The sequence below is a fragment of the Ranitomeya variabilis genome, chromosome 6, assembly GCF_051348905.1.
Source record: "Ranitomeya variabilis isolate aRanVar5 chromosome 6, aRanVar5.hap1, whole genome shotgun sequence".
Classification (NCBI taxonomy): domain Eukaryota; kingdom Metazoa; phylum Chordata; class Amphibia; order Anura; family Dendrobatidae; genus Ranitomeya; species Ranitomeya variabilis.
Window position 1 is genome coordinate 147,950,784 of NC_135237.1, and position 24,557 is coordinate 147,975,340.

A 24,557-nucleotide genomic window follows, 5' to 3' on the forward strand; every position below is an offset into this window, starting at 1 on the left:
CTGTCACCTCTCACCTAGCAAAATATTCAACCTCTCTCTTCCGGTATCTTTCCCTCATTTAAGCATGCCATCATACATCCATTACTTCAAAAACCATCCCTCAACCAAAACTGTGCCGCTAACTATAGACTTGTCTCTAATCTTCCCTTCATCTTTAAACTCCTCGAACGCATGGTCCACTCCCGTCTTATCCGCTATCTCTCAGATAACTCTGTCTCGACCCTCTTCAGTCTGGTTTCCGCTCCTTACACTCCACTGAAACTGCCCTCACTAAAGTCTCTAATGATCTACTAACAGCTATATCTAATGGTCACTACTCCATGCTAATTCTCTTGGATCTCTAGGCAGCATTCGACACTTTGGATCATCAGCTCCTCCTCACTATGCTCCGCTCCATCGGCCTCAATGACACCGTTCTCTCCTGGTTCTCCTCCTATCTCTCTGACCGATCCTTCACTTTATCTTTTGCTGGTTCCTCCTCCTCTCACCTTCCCCTTACTATCGGGGTTCCTCAATGATCAGTCCTAGGCCCCCTCTTCTCTTTGTATACTGCCCCTATTGGACAAACAATAAGTAGATTTGGGTTCAGTACCATCTCTATGCTGATGACACCCAATTATACACTTCTGCTCCTGATATCACGCCTGCCTTTTTAGAAAACACCAGCGATTTGTCTTGCCACTGTCTCTAACATCATGTCCTCCCTCTATCTGAAACTGAACCTGTCAAAAACTGAACTCCTTGTGTTCTCTCGCTCTACTTACTAGCCTACCTTTGCCTGACATTGCCATCTTCGTGTGTGATTCCACCATTACTCCCAAGCAACATGCCCGCTGCCTTGGGGTCATACTTGATTCTGAGCTTTCATTCACCCCCCACATCCGATCACTGGCTCGCTCTTGTTATCTGCACCTCAAAAACATTTCTAGAATTCGACCTTTTCTTACTTTCGACTCTGCAAAAACTTTCTGTTTCTCTTATTCATTCTCGTCTGGACTATTGTAATGCTCTACTAATCAGCCTCCCTCTTACCAAACTCTCCCCATTCCAATCTGTCTTGAATGCTGCAGCCAGGATCATATTCCTCACCAACCGTTTTCCCGATGCCTCTACATTGTGCCAGTCATTACACTGGTTACCCGTCCACTCCAGAATCCACTACAAACTTATTACCCTTATCCACAAAGCACTCCATGGCTCAGCACCACCCTACATCTCCTCCCTGGTCTCAGTCTACCACCCTACCCGTGCACTCCGTTCTGCTAATGACCTGAGGTTAGCATCTTCAATAATCAGGACCTCCCACTCCTGTCTCCAAAACTTTTCACGTGCTGCGGCAATTCTTTGGAATGCACTACCCAGATTAATATGATTTAATCCCCAATCCCCACAGTTTTAAGCGTGCCCTAAAAACACATTTGTTCAGACTGGCCTACCATCTCAGCGCATTAACCTAACTATCAGGGCTGTGGAGTCGGTAAGCCACAGTTGCGACTCCGACTCCTGGATTTTATCAGGTTCTGACTCCTTCATAAATGGCCAATGCGTAACAATAAATTTACTGTTGTAAAATATTATCGTGCTTATTCAGTTTCTCACCATCATATAAGTAATCAGACCACTTAGAGCAAAAACTATTATTTATTAGATTACAATCAGAATATAGCAAATAACTTTAATAAACTTTTCTAAACTCTTGTAAGTAAATTTGCAATAAACACTGTTATGCAGTTAATAAGAAGAAATCTATAAATTTGTCCTCAGAAAAAGTATTGCCTCTGTCAGATCCTCCTTCATGGATGCCCTCAAATCTGATCTAATTATTTTGAGAGCAGAGAACAACCTCTCTACACTAACTTGGGTTGGTGGCAAAGCAGTAACCACTCGGGCAACATCTCTGACAATGTCAGGATACAGAGGAATCGCTTGTTGCACTGTTATTTTTGATGAACGGTCAAATTTCTCAATTTCTTTTAGTGCACATGAAAAATTCTGCTGAAATGTACTGGCTGTGTTCTTTGATGGGGATGACTCTTCTATGCGGGAACGCTTTGCACGGTCCTTGTGATCCAAATATATTTAAAAATTAAATTCTTCATCAGTTGATGAGGGTGAAGATGTGGCAGGACGACAAAATTCTTCTTGTTCCTCCTGACTGTTCTGCAACCCTTTCATCCTTACTGCTATTTCAAACAGAGCTTCTTTTCCTTTAGTTAGCTGTTGATCATCTAGAAGAATCCGATGCATTGGGTCTACATAAACAGCTGCCAAAATAATGTTATTTTGTAATAGTAGCTCCTCTCTCCGTTTCATTGATGTAGCAATACCACTTGCAATTAACCCTCCTCTTTGGGACAGGCGAAACATCAGGTTCTTCCACTCCTTTAAGAAAATACCTGGAGTTAAGTCCTCTGCTTGCAATTTTTTTAGTCACTGTAAATGGGTGCTCTAGCAATTTTTCCAGCTCAGTCACCTGATTCCACTGACTTTCAATTTAGCATCAGTTGAGGGTTAGCCATGTCTACAAGAAAGGTTTTCAGTTCAACCAAGCGCTGAATCATTAAGTAAGTACTGCCCCATCGTGTGGCTTGATCAATAATTGCCCCTTTTCCAGCACGTCTCTTCAAAATTGAGTCAACTTTAGGGGTTCTGGCAACAGTAGCCAATTTTCTCACCTTGCCAATCAGTGTAGCAGCATGTCCTTCTTGCAGACTGTCTCTTATAGCCAGCTGTAGCGTATGCACAACACAGCGCATGTGATGAATGAAAGAACATATTGACACAGTTTCAACAAGATCATCTAAACTATCATGTTGCTGTTCATCTGAAACAACTTCAGTTTGCTCCCCAGTTACAATACTGTGTTCCTCTATTTCAAACATTTCTGTGTCTGTGGACCCAGAATGTTCTTCTAGCTGCTGGTCACCATCATTACTCTCATACATTAGCTTAATAGTACTTATTGTAGCGCCCCCACTGCCGCAGGGCCGAGGGGTACCCGGTACCGGGCCTCTGAGTCTCTGCTCTGGGGTTGTCACGGTGGCTAGACCCGGTCCGTGACCCTGCTGAGGGGCGTACAGTAATAGATGTGGATAGTGGTGGTGGTGCGGTGCCGGTCGCAGTAAATAATGACACCAGGTTGCAGTCTCTTTACCTCTTTACTGAAGATCTCTGGGTCCTCAATCCGGAATACGGTTAACCAGGCTGCGCAAGTCCGGCCGGTCCAATGGCACCTCCAGAGTTCTCTTTGCAGGTGGAAATCTGTGCCTTCCTGCTAGCGCTATGTGTTGTGGTCCTTCCCTGCTGTGCTTACGGAAAGTCCCCACAACTGTTGTGTCTGTTTCTTAGGTTCCCTCACAACTCTATTAGATGATGTTCTGCTAATCTTCCGTCCCTCCCTGATGTTACGGTTAGGACGGCACCCGTATGACGGGTAGGCTCGGAGCTCTTCCGGGACCCTAGAGTCGCCCCTCTCCACAGGTTGCCCCCTATGTCTTCGTAGGTGATTTAGGTGAGACAGCCCGCCTATGACTGACTGTCCTGCCGTTGGTTTGAAGTATTGCTTGAAGCTAGATTTATGAATACTTCCTCGGCGTTCCGGCCGCCGGTTGTGCGCCTCAGTAGGATGTTGCCTCGGTCTCACAGCACGACTCCTACTGGTATTCTCCTTGTTGCTTTGTTCTCGTTTCTCACTCAGCACAATCTATCTCGCTTCTAATCCTTCCTTGGGCACCGCCGCTATGCTGAGCAGGCACGGTCCCTTGACGTTCTCTCAAGTTGCCAGGCCTCTGTCAGGATCCCACCCCCGACAGGGGCCCTACCGAATCTTCCCCCCACAACACCCTCTGCCACAAGGTGTTGCCTGGTTCCAACCCCGTCAGCTTTCTGTTCTAACTTCCTGCCTGACCCCCAGTTTTACCAGTATGTGAGGAGTGGCCTAATGAATAGAACCCTTAGCTCCCCCTGGAGGCCCGGCTGTGAAATGTATTGGTGTCTGTGATACCTGGTCAGATGAACTCCTTCAGTGCCATCAGACGTACCATAGCTCCCCTTAGTGGCGGAGCCACAGTACTGCAACGACCAGGACTCTGGGGCGCTGCGTTATCATATTTGAAGCATTGTCAGTTATGACAGAAAGAACTTGCGCTTTTTTAAGTTCATAGTCTTGCAGAACCTTTTCCACCAAGACCTGGAGAAACTCACTGGTGTGATGAGCTTTGGTGTCTTTTACTGCCAATGTCTTGGTAACTATTTCATTTTTGTCACAAACAAATCGGACATTGATGGCAAAATAGTTTACTCTGTGACGTGTGCAGGCATCCATTTTAAGAAACAGAAAGCATCCCTTGAGAGTTTTTTTAAGTTCTTCCTTTTACTTAAAAGCTTCTTCGATTACTAATTTTCTAATACTCTCTCTCTCTCCAGAGAAACACCAAGCTTGCGGGCCATTTCCCCATTCAGACACATAAAAGCTGGTCGTGAAAATAATGAAATAGGCACACTATCCTTTACAACAAGCTCTGATCTGTTTTTTAAATGTATCTACGGTCATTGTCACAGTAACTTTGTCACTGACAAAATATATTGCAACTGATGGCTGCAAAGTTCTCTGCTCCTTTGTTTGGCTGGAAGAGCTGGGCACTGGTTCATTGGTTTGGATGCAGTCTTTCTCATCCACTATTTCAGTACTTCTGGATGAAATCGCTGTAAATGTCTCTTTAGATTAGAAGCTCTGGTAGGAGCATTTTTATCTTTGCCTGAATATGCACTGATCTTGGCTTCACAGCATTTGTTTTCGTCTGGATCATTTGTCATACACTGACAGACATAATGTTTTCTATCTTGAGTGATGGTGAAATGTTCAAATACAGCTGATTTAATGTGACGCTTCTTTGACATTCTCAGGTTTTTAATTCTGCATTCACAATCCAAATGACAATTGTTTTTCCGAAAAACAATTGTACAAAATTATTGCCAGGTCGTACAACTGATATAGTGGTCAGTAATACTGTTATTCCTCATGTACTCACAGTTAACTGATGCAAAGTTTGTTGAAAGGATAATACTTCTTACAGCCTTCCTCTTCTGAGTAGGAGCTGTGAGATGCTTGGAAGACGCACACCTAGTAAACATCTAGTCTAGAGGAGGAGCTTTACTACTAAGAATTTGCAACACATTTTCACTTTCAGTTTCATACATTGTAAATTGGGGCACCATGAGGTTAACCAAGTATAAGGCCGGGTTCACACCTTGCGGTGTGCTCTGCGGGTTTATCCCGCAGCGGAATTGATAAATCTGCAGGGCAAAACCGCTGCGGTTATCCCTGCAGATTTATCGCGGTTTGTTTTGCGATTTCCGCTGCGGGATTACTCCTGTACTATTGATGCTGCATATGCAGCAATATGCAGTATCAATAGTAATGATAAAAATTAGTTATACTCACCCCCTCTGATGTCCGGATCTCCTCTGCGCTGCACGCGGCGGTCCGATTCCAAAGATGCTGTGCCGAGAAGGACCTTCGTGACGTCACGGTCATGTGACCGCGACGTCACCACAGGTCCTGCTCGCACAGCAAGTGAGACCGGACGGCCGCGTGCAGCGCTGAGAGGTGAGTATATCATCATTTTTTATTTTAATTCTTTTTTTTTTTTACACTATTCATGCTTCCCAGGGCCTGGAGGAGAGGAAATAATGACGTTTCGGCTCTACCAGAGGCGGTGAGCCTCAGTACCGCCGGTCACTCTACACTGGCACAGCAGGGAGCGGGAGCGCCGCTCATAGATCGCTACATCCAGACCCCACACCTGGGCTCTCATCAGTCCCACCATTGCGTCATTAAAACGCCTATAAGTTCATTCTACGTATCCACAAGGATCCTTATCCTCTACTCTATGCGTAATAAAGCGATTATATGATTAAGGCTCTGGTAGAGCCGAAACGTCATTATTTCCTCTGGTCGCTTTCAAACACGCATGTGTTCACATCATTAATAAATTGTAAATATTGCATTTCACATACCTAGAGTGTGCGGTGTATATATACTCTTCATTGTATTTAGGGCTTTTTACAGCCCATTACACCAGCACCTCGCTCCCTTTAATACCTTGAGTGCGCGCCAATTTTCTTTAACTATTAAGATTAGATAAGGGCAGTGGAGAACAGTGACACACAAGAAGTAAGAAATGTCTGTATCTCCAGCAGAACTGCTTATCACTGTTGTTCATAGTTTGATAGAACATATATATTTGAGTAACATTTATAAAATTCATATGAAAGTTCAATTATGAAATATTAATACATTTTTTTTTAAGCTGCCGACTCCAATCAAAACTAACTCCGACTCCACAGCCCTGCTAACTATCCCTGTGTGGCCCATTCAAAAAACTTAAACCATAATCAGGTTCCTCGCTTCATGTTCTGTTACCATCCACCTTTCATATCTCCCCTTTTTCCTCATAGTTTGTAAGCTTGCAAGCAGGCCCCTCATTCCTCTTGGTATCTGTTTTGATCTGTGTTTATTGTTGTGCTGTATTGTTTATCGTATGTACAAGTCCCCTCTATAATGTAAAGTGCTGCGGAATATGTTGGCGCTATATAAATAAAAAATTATTATAGGCTCAGGAAAAGTGATATGGCAAAAAAAAATGTATTGAATTCTGCATACCAAATGCCCCCTCGCTTCTGAGCCCCAGTGTGCCTAGCCACATTTAGCATCCACATGTTTCCGTAGCAATGAAAGCCCTCCTAATTTACGGATGCTTGTCACCAGAAGCACAAGCTGGGCATAACGTACTGTTGACTACAACATACTATGCACTACAATGTATGGACACTAAAATACTGTAGCAGATTAGCAATCTGCTATTGCTCAGCAACATCCACTGCTGCTTGTTTCTGAAAAACACGCACCTGTAGATAAATTCCCAAAGGGGTATCATTTCCAAAATGTGGTCACTTGAGGGGGGATTCTGCTCTTCTAGCACTTAGGGGCTGTGTCTATGGAGTCCGCAAACTATTCTAGGAAAATCTGCACTCCAGGAGGCAAATGGCGCTCCGTCCCTCCCGAGTCTCTCTGTATGGCTAAGCAGTACTGTATTGTCACATTTGGTAGAAATTGTGGGATAATCAGTACTATACAGCTACCTATGGGGTATTTCTCCATTCAGCTGAAATTGTGGGACTATTTTGGTGCCATTTTTATCCATTTCCCAGTATGAAAATGTAAAATGTGGGGCTAACACACAATCTTGGTGGTACATTTTTTTTCTTCACTGCCCAATGGTATAAAATTCTGTGACACACCTGTGCTGTCAAGAAGATCACTGCACCCCTAGATGAATTTATTGAACGGTGTAGTTTGTAAAATTATGTCACTTACGGGGGGTTCTGCTGGTCTGGTGCCTCAGGGGCTCTACCAATGTGACCATGGCACGGTCAAACTAGTCCATCAATTTCTGAACTCCAATATGGCGCTTCTTCCCTTCTGAGCTTTTGCACTGTGCCTCAAAAGTAGTTTTTGACCACTTAAGGGGCATTGGTGTACTCAGAAGAAATTACGCAAATTTTGGGTTCCATTTTCTCCTGTTACCCTTGTGAAAATAAAAAAAAATTGGGGCTAAAAACATTTTTTTGTGGGGAAAAATGTGATTTTTTTTTTTTTTTCTTTTCTGTGTATTTTCCCGGCTCAACGTGCTGTGAAGCACCTGGGGATTCAAGGTGCTCACCGCACATCTAGATAAGTTCCTTGAGGGGGTCTAGTTTCCAAAATGGTGTCACTTGTGGGGGGTTTCCACTGTTTAGGCACACCAGGGGCTCTCCAAACGCGACATGGCATTCGCTAATTATTGCATAAAATGTTGCATTTAAAAAGTCAAAATTTTGCCAGTTCTTACATTGTCTGCATGGGCTTGGTGGTGTATCACAGTCCCTCCTTCATAAATTAAACCGGATGTGTGTCACACACCACATACCCATATAGGGTAATAAAATGTTAAAATTATATTTACTGGGAAATGGGTTTTTCACCATTTAAAGCAATGCGAAAGTGCAATAGCCCTATATGTGAACATACCCTAAAGGGGTGGAGGAGGCTCTTTTTTTTTCATTCTTTTTTTTTTTTCCTTATATGCAAGTCATTATACAGGAAAGAATGTTTCCTAGCATTTTTTCCTGTAAAATCCATATTTGCTTGGGGTTTGGTTTGTTTTTTTTCAGTAAAAGTGGAGTAAAACTCTAATAATATTGTTGCCAGAAGCAAACTGGGAGTCAGATGTGTGTTCCCATTATATTTGAGCACTTTTTCCATCAATTTCAGCAATTTTTATGCTCCTCAGACATCCTGGCAAAGTCCTTCTGAAAAATGCTCGAATTTACCATTGACTTCCATTATACTTGTTACTCAAGATGAGCACTGGAGCAGTATGACGTGCTCGATACGAGTGATGAGCACCCCCCACAATTTTGTGCTCGCTCATCACTACTTAACAACATCACTTGTTGTCAACTGTGTCTCATTATCAACCGCTTGAGGCTCTAATTGACATAGCACAGAGTCGTCTTTTGACAATGTCTGCACAAATATTTGGCCATCACTAAACACGTTTTCCCCATGTCCCTCTTGAAATGACCAGGGCGAGAGGCCGCAATTAATAAATGAAAATGTCAACATTTGCTCTTCAGAGTGTGGGATCACTTGTCTGCTGGCATTTGCCATGGTGGGAGGAAAAATGATCAGGTTGATGGCTAGGTGGTCCAGAATCTTTGCTAGTGAGACAGGACTGTGTGAAAGACAGAATAGTGGTGAAAAACAGACTGAAAGCATTATGTGCCATGCAACTGAACACCTATTTGCATATATCTGCCTTAAAGGGAATCTGTCGCCACACTTGACCTATCTAAACTATTAGTATGGGCATACAGGTTATAGAATGCTGATAACAGCCCTAGAAGTATGTCTTATATTAGCTGTGTTGTTGCTGAGAAATCCTCTTTCATCACTTTATATAAGTGACAGATTCCCTGTAAAGAGTGTTGTTCCGCGACCCCCCTCCACCCCTGAAAAGTGGAACAGGAAAGCGTTCTCAAAGCATGGGTCGAAAAGTGTGAATAACCAGTAATAGGTGTTGTCCAAACTGTATATAACATGTGGGACACCGAAAAGGCAGCAGTACATAAAGTAAGCCATATCTGCCAGAGTCCCAACAGTCAAGATTTCCCTGTCCCCACAAGTAGGAGGACTCTCCCACTCACTCTCCTCCTCTTAACATTTCAGTATTGTTGCTGGTCATAGATTTAAAAAATAAAATAAAATTTGCAAAAAGCCTGAGAGGCAGATAATTTACAATAATTCTATCACTGTACGCAACCATGAGGTTGCGGGAGCCCAAAGTGTCCACAACCGTAAACTGTAAGGTTTCCAGGTCAAGCAGTCTGTAAATGTGTCCATTTAGTGTTTGGGCCTGTGGGTGGGTGGCTGGCTGGCTGGCTGGCTGGGTATGGTCTTTGAGTTTCAAGACCTGGGGTAGGGATAACTGAACGGCTGCACTGAGACAAGGAAGTGGACGTGGTTGCTGATGGTACTTGTAAATGTGCAAGGACAGTTGCAGTGCTGGATACATCCACGCCTGTGTCCTAAAAAGGGGTTTGGCAAACATGCAGAAACCTGTGTACTTTCTTCCTCCATCTGCGCCTGGTCCACACGCAATGCTTCCATTATTGCCCTCTACTCCTTTTTGGTCAGCTCTTATCTGGAATACTGTGTCCGGTTTTGGGCATCACATTTTAAAAAAGACATCAACAAACTGGAGCAAGTTCAGAGAAGAGCGACCAGAATGGTGACCGGTCTGCAAACCATGTCCTATGAGGAACGGTTGCAGGATTTGGGAATGTTTAGCTTGCAAAAAAGAAGACTGAGAGGAGACTTAATGGCTGTCTACAAATATCTCAAGAGCTGTCACATTGTAGAAGGATCATCTTTATTCCCATTTGCACAAGGAATGACTAGAAGTAAAGGGATGAAACTGAATGGGAGGAGACACCGATTAGTTATTAGAAAAAAAAATTTCACAGGGTGATCAATGAGTGGAACAGGCTGCCACGAGTGGTGGTGAGTTCTCCTTCCATGGAAGTTTTCAAACAGAGGCTGGCCAGACAATTGTCTGGGATGATTTAGTGAATCCTGCTTTGAGCATGGGGTTGGACCAGATGACCCAGGAGGTCCCTTCCAACTCTATCATTCTATGATAATAGTTCCCACCGAACAACAAGTGACAGGTAACACACTGACTCACCAGTGACGTCTCTAGCTGAAGTCCTTAATATTCACTTTTGTTCTTCATCCAGCACAGACCGCCATCACTTCTTCCAGCCAGGACTCGTCTGCATAAAAAAACACACCGTTATCTAGAGCACCGCTTCAGAGCACATTCCCCACTTTTTCCCTTTCTTCTACACTACACAGCTGAATACAGACGTGCACCCACAATTAATACATAATTAGTTATTATGCAACCCACCATTCCAAATATAAATTATAATCCACAACTGTGCCCCTATTAACTATAAATAGCCACTTTCCCCACCTAATACATATATAACTTAATTAGCACGTGTACTCTTTTACCTAATTCATTACGAGTCACTGCATCCTCAATGTCCCCATTCTGTACCTCCTGACACCCCGATTCATTAGATTTACATTTTCCTTTCCACCCCAATTCATTGTCATGTCCTATGTCTCTCCCACCCTATATTAACAACTGCTCTACCCCACATTCAATAAATCACTTACTACTGCCACCCTCAAAATTCATCATTATTTGCTCTCCCCCAGGGTAGGTCATCATTTGCCCTTCTCACCCCCACCTTCAATTCAATTACTGTCACCTGTCCCTCACCCTCAATCCATCATTTGTAGTCCCTCATCACTTCATTATTACCCCTCATCCATTAATTTTATAAAGAAAAACAAAAATGTTTTTCTCTAGTCACCTTCCACGACGGCATATGGAGGTTGCCTCTTTGCTCTGATGGGGAAGAGGAAATTGTGAGGGAGGGCCTTTTAACCTCTCCATCTCATCAGTGTCTTTCCTGTTCCCCATGGGACAGAGAGAGGTTCCGTGTGCTGTGGTGGCCGGCAACTACAGTACCTGTTTGCCAGGCTTTGCCTCTCCTAAGCTGGGCAGCATGTGGTCGCGTCTGCCTCCCCTTCTTGCTGCTCCTGTCGATCCGCTGTCGATCCCTTGAGGGTAAAGCAGGCCAGTGATCCCGATCGGAGTCCTCCCTGAGCTCTCCGGTTTCCTCTCCCTCCTCGCGCCCAGCCAGCGTCCCGGAAGTGGCCACACGCGTCACTTCCGGGTCAATCTGTTCCATGGAGCGCAACACTTCCGCCGACGGCTCCTCGTGCAAGGCACCGTCCTCTGCTCTCTGACCAAAAGGGGAGGAGGGAACATGATCCTCGCTGGGGGGCAGGGGCCTACTATTCAGTATAAAACCTGCCTGAAGACGTCGCAGGTAAGACTATGCTTCAGCATGGAAGGCAATACCTGTCCTGCGCCTGCAGAGCCCAGCGCTGCCCCTGCCACAGTAAGTGTGCAGGGATGGGTCCTTACATAGATAGTCTAAGGGGTCTCCCTATTTTTCTGACACTACTCTCCCTCTCGTTCCAGGGAGACAAGTCTACCCCTAAAACTACTATAAAGAGGAAGTGTGCCATCTGTAATATTAAATTGCCCTCATTATGGGATAAAAAACTCTGCCAATCATGCACTGATAAAATAGTCTGAGCAGAGCAACCCTCCCTATTGGAAGAAATCCGCTCACTTGTTAAGCAAGAAGTGCAATCTTCCCTGGCAGCTTTTATCCCTCCACCACCTTCTCCAGGGAAGAAAAGGAAAATTAAGGTTGAGGACTTTGAATCAGAATCAGACCTCTCCTATGCTTCATCCTCTGGTAGACAAGAAGAACCCATGTCACCCATAGCCTCTGAAACCGGGAAATATCTCTCTTCCTCAGATTGGATTGAGGATCTAGTATCTTCAGTACGCAGCACTATGGGGTTGGAGGAGGAGTCAGAACCTCAGTCCATTCAGGACCAGATGTTTGGCGGAATAACAAAGGGTAAACGTGTGGGGTTCCCTGTACACTCTAATATACTCGACATGATCTCTCAAGAGTGGGAATCTCCAGAAAAACGCCTTAGTATTCCCTCTGAGATGAAACACAGATTCCCCATAGAAGGTAATTCTGTTAAATGGGACGTTCCCAAGGTTGACTCACAGGTGGCGAGACTTGCGAAATGAACCGCCCTCCCATTTGAGGATTCTTCGCAGTTGAAAGATCCGATGGACAGGAAGATTGGAAGTGTCTTGAAAAAATCCTGGGAGACTTCTTCGGTAGCCTTAAAAGCTAATATTGCCTCAACCTGTGTAGCTAGAGATCTATCCCGCTGGTTGGGGGAACTAGAGTCGCACATATCTCAGGGTACCTCCAGAGGTGAGCTGCTCTCTACCTAGCCTCCTTAGGGCTACTGGGTTTTTGGCTGATGCCTCCATGGAAACCATCAGAGTTGCTGCTAGATCCCTAGTGAAAACTAATTCAGCTAGGAGAGCTCTCTGGCTAAAGATGTGGTCTGGTGACATCACCTCCAAAGCCAAATTATGTGCTATACCCTTTAAAGGAGACTGTTTTTGGACCTTCTCTAGATGAAATCTTGGAGAAGGCCACGGACAAGAAAACAGCTCTTCCAGAACAAAAACAACCTAAGAAAAGGTTTTTTCGTCCCTCACAGCCCCAAGCCTCTCAGAGAAGAAAAGGCAAGACTGGGAGGTGGAGCTATCCAAAAAGTGGAGGAAAGAATATCCTTATCCCCCAACAGCAGCAGTCCCAACAGGAGAAGCGGTGACTTCGACCCGGTGGGGGGAAGAGTCTCAAAATTTTTCCTTCAGTGGCAAAATATCACCAGTTGTCACTGGGTCCTCAATGTCATCAGAGAGGGCCTGTTAATAGAGTTCATCTCCTCCCCTCCACGGCGTCTGTCACCTCCCTTCCCTCCTTGAGAGACCAAACAACATTGTTAGTGGGTCTCAGAGACCTAACAAGATCAAATGTAATATCTCAAGTTCCAGAATCCGAAAGAGGTCTAGGAAATTACTCCCGACTGTTTCTAGTACCCAAGCCTTCGAGCGAGTCTCGTATCATTATAAATTTGAAAGGACTCAACCAGCATGTAAAATACCGCAGGTTCAAAATGGAGTCGGTAAAATCGGCCATTCCTTTGATAGGTCCTCACTCCTTTATGTCGACCATCGACTTAAAGAACGCATACTTCCATATTCCAATTCATCCGAGACACCGAAAATACCTCAGGTTTGCGGTACAGGGGAATCACCTGATAGAACATTATCAGTTCAACGTTCTCCCATTTGGAATCTCCTCTGCACCAAGAGTCTGTTCCAAGATAATGGCGGAGGTGGTGTCCAATATCCGGAACCACGGCATCTGTATAGTTCCTTACCTGGACAACTTGTTAATAGTGGCCTCCACCAAGACGACCCTAGAATCTCATGCATCAAAGACTCTCGATACTGTAACATCCCTGGGGTGGATCCCGAATTTGAAGAAATCTGTTACGGCCCTCCAAATCCAGGAAATTCCTGGGAGTTCTTTTGGAGTCCGCAAAACAAATGTCTTTTCTTCCAGAAGACCACCGTCTAACCTTGGTAACAAAGGTCAAGACATTCAGATTCACGAAATCTCCTACGCTCAGGGAGTGCATGTCGCTTCTGGGTTCCATGACAGCCTGCATCCAGTCAGTACCCTGGGCTCAGACCCACTCCAGAATCTTTCAAGCTCATATTCTAGAGAATTGGAACGGCCATCCCAGCTCTTTAAACAAAAGGCTACACACGCCGGGTCGAGTCAAAGCCTCCCTAGCATGGTGGGTAAACCTATGAAATCTCCACAAAGGTGTCAGCTGGACTCAGATGCCACAGACTACAATCACAACAGATGCCAGCAAGAGGGGCTGGGGGGCGATGGTAAACAACATCCCTTTCCAAGGACTCTGGGAACAGACAACGAGCAGGAAGTCGTCCAACTACAGAGAACTAAAAGCTGTAGAGGAGACCCTTCTTGCAGCAGGTCGACTTATCATGGGACAACATGTCCGAGTATATTCGGACAATATGACTGTAGTTGCTCATATTCGACACCAGGGAAGTGCAAAGTTCAACAACTTAAAGAATGTCTCCACCCGAATATGCTCCTGGGCAGAGAAATACCTACTGTCTGACAGTGGTCCACTTGAAAGGCTTGTCCAACACCCAGGCAGACTATCTGAGTCGTCAAGATATAGAGCCAGGGGAATGGATCCTGAACAGTCGAAGCTTCAAGATGCTTGTGGACAGATGGGGTCTGCCGGAAATCGGCCTCTTCGCTCAAAACACTCAGGTCGAAGCTTTCTTCTCTCTAAATCCCAGGGACGGTTCCAGAGGAGTAGATGCTCTAGCCCAGAGGTGGAATTTTCACCTGGCCTATGCGTCTCCACCAGTCCCGATTTTGGCAAAGGTTTTACGGAAAATCCGAGAACAAACTCTGACTATTAGTAGCCCCTTTGTGGCCAAAAAGGAGTTGGTACAACTTGATCATCGATCTACAGGTAGACGGCCAGATCCAGTTGCCAGTAGAGAACGACCTACTCTTGCAAGGACCCATTTATCACCTTAACCCCCAGAAATGGAATCTAGCGGCATGGTTACTGAAACCCAGGTGCTGAGAGCTAAAGGGATGTCGGACTCAGTAGTTGCTACACTTTAGAGATCAAGAAAACCAGTAACCAATGCTATCTATAATAAGGTCTGAAATAAATTTTCATCTTTCTGCTTTCCTAATCTACCAGACCCCCTCTGTTCAAATTTGTCAAAAATTCTAGATTTTTAACAGAAAGGCTTAGAGATAGGCCACAAGCCTAGCACATTAAAAGTCCAGGTCTCCGCCCTCAGTTCTATCTTCGACCGGGATCTGGCAGGTCATCGCTGGATTAAGAGGTTCTTGATATCAGCCTCCAGAATGAACCCTAAAACGCAGTCGGTGGTTCCCTTATGGGACCATAATTTAGTACTCCAGGGGCTTACAGGTCCACCATTTGAGCCCTTATCCTCTTGTTCTCCGCAAAATCTTATATACAAAACAATCTTTCTGGTGGCTATAACCATGGCAAGAAGAGTAGGAGAACTTCAAGCCCTATCAATAAGAGAGCCCAACTTGTCTATTAGGGATGACTCCATAGTACTTCGTCTTGACTCTTCCTTTCTTCCAGACGTAGTCTCCGAGTTCCACCGCTCTCAGGAAATCATTCTACCTTCTTTCTGCCAAAATCCAGCAAATACAAAAGAAGAAAGATTCCATACTCTTGATGTCAGACGTATTGTACTACATTATTTAGAGCAAACCAGCTCTTGCAGAATAGACCAAAATCTATTTGTCCATCTCTCTGGACAAAATAAAGGGAAGAAAGTAGCGAAAAGTACTATTTCTAACTGGATCAAGAGAGCTATAGTGGAAGCATATCTCGCAAGACAAAACTCCCCCAGTGAGGATCAAGGCCCACTCAACTAGATCCACTTCAGTCTCCTGGGCAGAAAGAGCAGGTGCATCAGCAGAACAGATCTGCAGGGCAGCTACATGGTCTTCCTTACATACTTTCTCCAAGCATTATAGATTGGACATCTTGCCCAATAAAGACTTAGTCTTCGTCCGGAAAGTTCTCCATGCCGTTGTCCCTCCCTAGTGCCAAATTAGTTGGTATTCCTCCGTATGCCGCTGTGGAAGGTGACTAGAGAAAATAGAATTGGACTTACCGGTAATTCAGTTTCTTGGAACCTTCCACGATGGCGCTAGTTCCCTCCCTATACTCCTGGATATAATATCTGTGATCCGAGGTAAACTGGTTTTATGGGTTTTCAGTTACAAGTCACTGACGAGTGGGAGGAGGGAGGGCCTTTTAACCTCTCCATATTTCCTGTTCCCCATCAGGGCAAAGAGGCAACCTCCGTATGCCGTCGTGGAAGGTTCCTAGAAACCGAATTACCGGTAAGTCTAATTCTAGTTTTTCATACTTACCACCCTGACGATCCCCTGCAGGCGCAGCTCTGGTTCTAGCATCCTCGTATATGTCGGCACGCATCACGTACGTGCCATCACCTGACCGGAAGTCCAGAGGAGGTGGAGGGAGTGGGTGCTGCGCTGCCGTCAAGGTTAGACGGCCATGGAGCTCCGAGAAAGCTGCCACCACCAAGCTGTGTGCCGTAGTGCACAGCACTTTAGTGTACTATGGGGCCCGGTGAGCAGAAGCATAAGAGACAGGGCCCCACTCTGCACTGCTGCTAAAACTCTGATGGCGGCCTTGGCCAGCCCAATGCTCCAGATAAGTGAGGTGATCCATTCCTCACTGCTTACCTTAACGGCAAGGTGCACATTCCCACCATTACCTTAAAATAGACATCATGCTTCATTATCTGGCAATCGTGATAGATATGGAGGAAAAATATATATATATATATATATATATATATATATATATATATATATATATATATATATATACACACACACACATACACACATACACACACACACACACAGTCGGGGGTCTTCTTATATGCCGGGTACGGCATGTGCGAAGCTCTGAAGTCGCCGCATATGGCACAGGAAGCGGTCCCAGATGGTTCCCAGGGCCTGGAGGAGAGGAGACTCTCCTTCAGGCCCTGGGATCCATATTCGTGTAAAAAAAAGAAAAGAATAAAAATATGGATATACTTACCTTCCGACGGCTCCCGGAGTTCTCCCGGCTCTCCGCGATGCATGCGGCGGCTTCCGTTCCCAGAGGTGCATTGAGCGCCACGAAGGACCTTTGTGACATTTATTAATGGGTGCGCCTGTGAATTGTACACAATTTGCACAATGAATGGCAAATTCAATGCACTTGAACACATTTCAATAAATTATATGGTCAAATTACTGGTGTCAGTGAAAACTCTAACTCGTCCCGCAAATAACAAGTCTTCATACTGCTATGTAGATGGAGAAATAACAAAAGTTATGATACTTGGAAGAAGGGGATGAAAAAACAAACTAAAAATTCCTGGGTCGTTAATAGGTTAAATACATGAGCCTGTTTCCTGCTAAGACAACATTTTGCTGTTAGAATCCATTTGCAATGTCTGTGCATGTATAGTAAGTAATGAGTTTGTCACACGTGGGTCAATAGTATTATCTCTACTAGGCCACTTCAATTCAATTCACACTAATGTCTTGGATATTTTCTATACACTGTGATATGATGCCTCATTTAACTGAATCTAAAATAAAATGTTTTCCCTTTTGCTGCAAGGAAATAATGACTGATCTTATGAACCAAATTCAAGGACTAAGAACAACAATCATGCACAAGCAGGAGTCAATAGATGTCTTTACACAAGAGCTGGAAGACCTAAATGTATGTGCCCCACTTTTTTGTTCTAAGCACAATGTTTTTGGTTGGGTTTAGCAGGATCTGTCGTGCTGATGGTTGTAACTTTTGCTTCATTGTTGGAAAAGGGGGAAATTCAGTCCAAGAAAAATTATCGTCTTTTTTTGTTAGATGGTTGACCTCTACTCTTATTGATCTGAGTAAATAACAAAGAAATGTGTTGTTTAGAGCAAATATGGTTCCGCATTATCTGCTAAAGAAGAAAGCAAAGCTGTTTTAGAGAAGCAAGAAAAAGAAATTGAGGAGCTGAAGGAAAATTTGGAAAGGAAGAAGTCTGCTGATAGCATTGAGGTAAGTCATCTGTCTTTATAGATCTTCCATTGTAAAATGATCCCCTTGCTTGTGATGCTTTTTGCATGCGCACTAAGCTGAGGAGCTTTGTGTTAGAGCTATGTGTGCAATGATAAATTCATGGCTTTCTTCTAAACAGAGGGAGCTTATATGCGATGAATTGATTCATGCAACTGAACAGCTTGGCAAGTTAACCGAGGATTTTAACAAGCAGGAGGCTTTGCTTATAGACCAAAATGAAGAATTGCTCAAAAAGGAACAGATAATTGCAGAATTGATTAACCAGGTAAACAGCTGAATACAGGTAGAATACTGTGGCTAATGACCTTTTCAAAGGTTTGGACACACAAGGATTTTTTTTAAGTACCTGGTTACTTCCAGATAAGTTTAAGCCTGCTAACGTCATTTCTTCACTAATTTCAGACATCTTGTTTTGCTTACAACTTGCTCCTTGTTTACTCCGTTTATGACATAGTTATTGTCCCTCTTTCCTGACCATACACATTTTAGTGGTTTATTGCACATGCCCTTTTAACATCACTATATAATTTTTTTTCTTGTTCAGATATTCAAACAAAGTTTGCCTCTTTTTTTGCAACCCATAGGGCTTAGTTGTTTTGTAATTTTAATGTTCCGTTTTAATCTGGTGAAATGTAAAGAAAAATTGGAAATTGTTTTGATTTTCACAGTTTTATTTATTTTTTTACACGTACAAAGAACAGCTAAAATAAATTTAAAATTGGGTTCCCCTTTCCGTTTAAAACCCTTTATTCGCTAAAACATTTTTTTATAGGGGCAGGGCTAGAAACGGCAATTAAGTCTCAGTGTTTTTTTTTTTATATATATATATATATATATATATATATATATATATATATTTAATACACTGTGCCACAAATAAGATCTTAAAAGGGGATGAGGTGCATAGCAGAGCTTTCTGGGTATCCTAGAAGCAACTCCAGTTCCTTCACAACACCCAGTGATTACATGTTCACTGGGTCCAGAGGAGGAAGCACTGTCAGTGCTTCCTAACCTATATACAGAAGCACTGGTTCAGCACTGTGTAAACCGAGATTGAGAAGGTAAACATGATAATAACCATACTTTATCTTTTCTTTGCAAAGTCGACTCTGTGTGACAGTCAGCTGATCTTGCCCATAGCTACACCATCTAATGCTAGCTGCTTACAATATATTAACGTTTTAAAAGGTAATTGCAGTGATAGGTGTGGATTCCCCGGATGTTTCAAGCCCTGTAGATAAGCCAGTGGCTGCATCTTACAGTGGCAAAATCTGCTGACCGATTTTTTTTACACTTCCGTTTAATGGCCTATTCTGACGAGAGGGTCATTAATAAAAACCTTTTTAACTGTATTTTTAAAAGTGGACTACACATAGATAAGAAAAACAAATGTGTCAACATAGTCCTACAAGGAAAGGGACAACAAAGAACGTTGCTTTTAAAAAGCTAATAACGGTAAAGCAATAACAATTACAAAATTGTGTTTTTTTCTTAAATTCATGTATTTTAGCATGTATTTTGTGCAGTTGGGTTTCAGTAAGCATTTTGTAATGTTTGCCGTTTATAGTCTGTATTTCACTGACTATTGCTGACTACAGAAACATTCAGTTGAGAAAGCCGTATGATGGTTTCCTCTCCCAGGAGAGTTTTTCTAACTCCCTCCTGCTTCTGACCACCTCTCTTCTTAGAGAAAATAAGAAGTAAAATAAATGTTATATAAATTCGACTTCTTAATCTGCAGCCAGCAATCTGTGATAAAAAAAAGTCTTGCTGGCTTTGCTTATAACAGCCAAGCAAATCCAAATTAATGGAATAGTGATCAAAACCCTTACTGTGGACTTAAAAACATTAGGTGAGTTATTAAGTTTGCAACTTTAGTTGCAATCAAAATCATTGAAACCCCCCTCCGAGTGCTGGAAGATTCTGGAATGGCTGTCAGTCACTTGACTGGAACCATAGAAAAGCATTGATGGGATTTGTAGAAGGACTTTTCTGCATGCAAACTCAAGAATATCAGTAAACTGAGGGCCACTGCACACAAAGAATGATCTAGAGTCTTCAGGAATGCTGCCAGAGGCTGGTCTTTGGCTATTCATCACATTTGGAGCTGGTCATTACTGCCAAGGGGTGCTTGACATGAAGGGGGTGGGATAATTCAAAGATTGCAGTAGCCATTAATCCTAGCAGTGTGTACGTCAGACACTGTTGGGACTTGATAAGTAGCAGTGAGTGGCTGAAAATTTTCTAAGGTGTGTACAACCCTAATTAAAAAAAAAAATACAAGTTTAGTATTGACTAGGGTTGAGCGACCTTTACTTTTATAAGATCGGGTCGGGTTTCACGAAACCCGACTTTTTCAAAAGTCGGGTCGAGTGAAATCGGCCGATCCTATAAAAAAGTCGGGGTCGGCCGAAACTCGAAACCCAATGCAGTGCATTGGGTTTCCAATGGTTCCCAGGGTCTGAAGGAGCGGAAACTCTCCTTCAGGCCCTGGGATCCATATTTAAGTGTAAAATAAAGAATTAAAATAAAAAATATCGCTATACTTACCCTCTGACGGGCCCTGGTACTAACCGGGAACCTTCCTTCCTTAGAATCAGCCTTCCAGGACCTTGCGGTGACGTCACGGTGACGTCGCGGCTTGTGATTGGTCGCGCGGCCGCCCATGTGACCGCTGCGCGACCAATCACAAGCCAAGACGTCACCGTGACGTCACCGAAGGTCCTGGAAGGGCTGATTCTTAGGAAGGAAGGCTGCCGGAAAGAAGCAGGGCGTGTCCGAGGGTGAGTATATACCTAATAGGAATATACTCACCCTCGGCTTCGTTCCGGCAGCCTTCCTTCCTAAGAATCAGCCCTTCCAGGACCTACGGTGACGTCGCGGCTTGTGATTGGTCGCGCAGCGGTCACATGGGCGGCCGCGCGACCAATCACAAGCCGCAACGTCACCGCAAGGTCCTGGAAGGCTGATTCTAAGGAAGGAAGGTTCCCGGTTAGTACCAGGGCGCATCAGATGGTAAGTATGGCGATATTTTTTATTTTAATTCTTTATTTTACACTTAAATCTGAATTCCGATACCAATTCCCGATATCTTAAACATATCGGGAATCGGTATCGGAATTCCGATTCCAGATTCAGAAGATCGCCGACTTCATGGCCGACCCCACACAGGGGTCGGGTCGGGTTTCATGAAACCCGACTTTGCCAAAAGTCGGCGACTTCTGAAAATTGCCGACCCGTTTCGCTCAACCCTAGTATTGACATCATTATACTGACATAGAAAATCCAATTGCCAGGTCACTTTACATTGTAAAAGCAAAACACAATGGACCCGATTTATCAGAGCTTTTACATCAGACTCCTGGTGTGAAAAGCTTTCAAAAGTTTTGGCACAATTCGAATCAACTCTAAAATTTTGTGACTTCTGGAGTTCCTACGCCATTTTTATCCAGCTTTTCCAAAGAGGGCAAAGCTGAGGCCGGTGGAGGGTGGCGACTGCCAATCGTCAAAACTCAAACAGTGGCATTCGCTACACCACAAATCTTACTCCAGCATGGACTCAATTGAGATTTGTGGCGAAGCGCGCACGGAGCCACATTGCACTTGTCAAATGTTCTTGATTCAGGAGCCCCGTAACCCAACCCACACCCACATCAAGACCTTGTTGAATCAGAGCCAGTGTGTCTTTTCAAAGCACTTAGAAAATTTCACCTGTTTTACATCACATACGGTAAAATGAATAGTGTAATTCAAAACTACATCTCGTCCTGGAAAAATCATGCCCTCACTTGGCTATGTCAGTAGAAAAATAAATAGTTACAGATTTTGCAAGAGTGGGAGTAAAAAAGGAACGCACAGAAAAAGGCCGGTTCAGAGATGAATTAAGTGACATCTTGTGTGCAATGGAGAATTTACTTGTTATATTAATTGTATTGGGCTATTTACATTGTTCTTGTTTCATTGGTTTATCACAAACACCAGAAAGTTTGTAAATTTAGCTAATGAACCTAATTTGCAGTGGTGGGGTGAATAAGTCTGACTACAACTGTCGCAGTCTGTTACATGGACGGTGGTTTCCTAGTCTCAACTAACAAAATCCAGGTTTAAAATAATAATATGGACTTGTCAGGATGATAAAACAAAGTCCTAAGACATTATCATTATTCAGTTTCTGTTTCTTAATATTTTGCTATTTTAAGTTAAAACAAGAGAATGAAACGGGAAAGACTGTGGATGATGAAATGAAGCCCCCCGACTGTCACAAGAGCCCTCCTGCCATGCTTCCTAAGGTACTTTTTAGACATTAGAAATGGCAGATTTTTTTTCTTATTACATATTAAAGGCTTGATACATAAATAAATCATATTTTATAATAAATCCTTTACTTATGATTTTCTTACCCTACTGCTTAGTATAGTTTTCTTACAGTTGCATGTGAGAGCTCCTTTTACATTATAACATCTCATGGGACATTCTTGAATAGACCATTTTAAAGACCCTCGTAGCATTTTTCTTTTTTTTTTTTTTATTCTTTTAGGACGCATTGATAAATCTCCCTAACATGTGTTTTTTTGCTCTGTAGACCCCAAAAACGCCTTTGGGAACTCCATTTGAATCTGAGCTGACACATCTTTCAAATAAAAATTCAGTATTAGAAAAAGTTGTAACTGAGCTAAATGAGGAGCGAATGACCAAGAATGAAGAAATCCTCAGACTTAAGGTACGTCACTTATATGTAAGAAGTACAAAATCCTATCCCCAACATGACAGCCCCTTTTATCGTTCGCTTCTCCTCTCCACAGTATGATTTATAAAGGAGCATGTGACCAAACCTGTCCATCAGTCTACTCCAATTGAAACACCCTGGCCCCAATTGGTCAAGATTGGCGATGTTCACACCAGTCTTAATTAAGGGGTGTGCTGGAGTCAGACGCTCCTAATCCAACAAGCAGCTCATGCCTTTTAATGAATCAGGAGCGTCTGACAGTAACATGCACTTCGCCACTAATCTTACTCAAGTCAGAGACTGGAGTAAGATTTCTGGTATATTTAAGGCCACAGCTCATCACGGATTAGACAGCTGTGGTGCGATGCCTTCCCCGCATTGTGTTGGAACTGAGCTTAACTGAAAGAGCCAAAAGTCGCAAAATTTTCGCAAAGATGTTGCAATTCTTTACAAAGGTTTTTATGCCAGAATTCTAGAGTAAAAGTTCAGATGTGTATGGGAAACCTAGAATACATATATATTGATAAGTACTACAAAATCATGTCCCATGCACATGTTAAGGTAATCATTCAGGGTTTTATGGACAGCACACTAACACTTTTGTGTTTGGGGCTTTTCACATATTAGATTTATTTTTGCTGGTCGAAACATTGGTCTGATCTGCAAGTGCATGGATCAGTCGAAAAAGATGACAACTGTATGCTATATTTTTTTTACCGAGTGATTGCTAGGAGAAGCTTTCATGCAATTGTATTAATTTTTTTTTTTGCGGATAAAATAATGACACAAAGACAGAACAGTACACTGATAAAAATGGGCCGATTTATGCAGCCATGAAAAAAAATCACTGACATGAATAAGGTGACCAACTCTATTAACTGCAGTGTTACCTTCTGTATCACTGTCATTATTCCTCTTACAGACTCAATTGTGCGAAACAGAAAATTTGCATCTTGAAATCCAGAATCTGCAAGAACAATGCAAGGATTTAAAGCTTCAACTGGAGACTAGCAAGAGACAAGACACTAGTGTGTAAGGACTTTGTTACCAGTTTGTTTCTGGTTGCGATAACTGAATTAACATGTTAACTTTATGTGTGCTGGAGTCGTGTGTATTGCTCCAATTTTGAGAATACTGCTTTTTTTTTTTTTTTAGGTTTTACTAATTTTGCACTATTAAAAAAACTTTTTTTTTTCTTATTTTTGACTTTTCTTCTGTCCTGTTCAACACAACATGATACAAGCTGTATAGCTCTGCATGCACTAACAGTAGCAGGCACCATCACAGTGCCATAGTAGTACAGTGGTTTATAAGAACGACTTGCTCACGTTACTTTGTAGGATTGGAGAGTTTAATTTATGAATTTTTCACTGTTTTTGATACAGAAAATGTGCATAAATACAGAAAATGTTTCCTCCGTTTTAAAGGGACTCTGTCAGCACAGAATGACTGTTCAAACCAAGTACAGACGCTTGGCTCAACGTGGCCTGAACAATCATTTCCATACTCTCCCAACTGCTTGTTTTTCCTCTTTCTCCACCCTCACCCTTATTTGATTCACAGCTCTGGCTTCATAGATCCAGAGAAGGGAGGAGATAGACGGGAAGGTCTATTTAAAGGGACTCTGTCAACACAGAATGACTGTTCAAAATAAGTCCCGCTCCTTGGTGGTTAATGCTGCATCCAATCATTCACATACGCCTTCCCATCTGCTTGTTTTCCATCTATCCCCCCCACCCCCTCTACCCTGATTGACAGCTCTGGCTTCATAGAGCCAGAGAAGGGTGGAGATAAATGGAAAACAAGCAGGGGAGAAGGTGTATGTAAGTGATTGGCCTCACCATGAAGTGCCTGTGCTTGGTTTGTAGAAGAAGGCTGGCACTCGACTTCTGTGGAGGTGACGGTGCTAGTGAACGGAGCCAGTAGTCCCATCGATAGTAAAATATATAATGACTGCACTCGTACAGGAGAAGGTTTGCTTCAAGTGAATAA

At 43.3% G+C, this 24,557-nt stretch overlaps 1 protein-coding gene across 1 annotated transcript in view; it reads left to right on the forward strand.

The window, feature by feature from the left end:
• KIF15 (kinesin family member 15) overlaps nt 1-24,557 on the forward strand; it is a 169,351-nt gene that overhangs the window by 137,144 nt on the left and 7,650 nt on the right. Inside the window, exons 25-30 of the mRNA XM_077269093.1 lie at nt 17,390-17,494; nt 17,696-17,818; nt 17,958-18,104; nt 22,039-22,128; nt 22,422-22,559; nt 23,488-23,597. Coding sequence (XP_077125208.1) covers nt 17,390-17,494; nt 17,696-17,818; nt 17,958-18,104; nt 22,039-22,128; nt 22,422-22,559; nt 23,488-23,597 — 713 coding nt within the window. The remainder of the gene's footprint in view (nt 1-17,389; nt 17,495-17,695; nt 17,819-17,957; nt 18,105-22,038; nt 22,129-22,421; nt 22,560-23,487; nt 23,598-24,557) is intronic.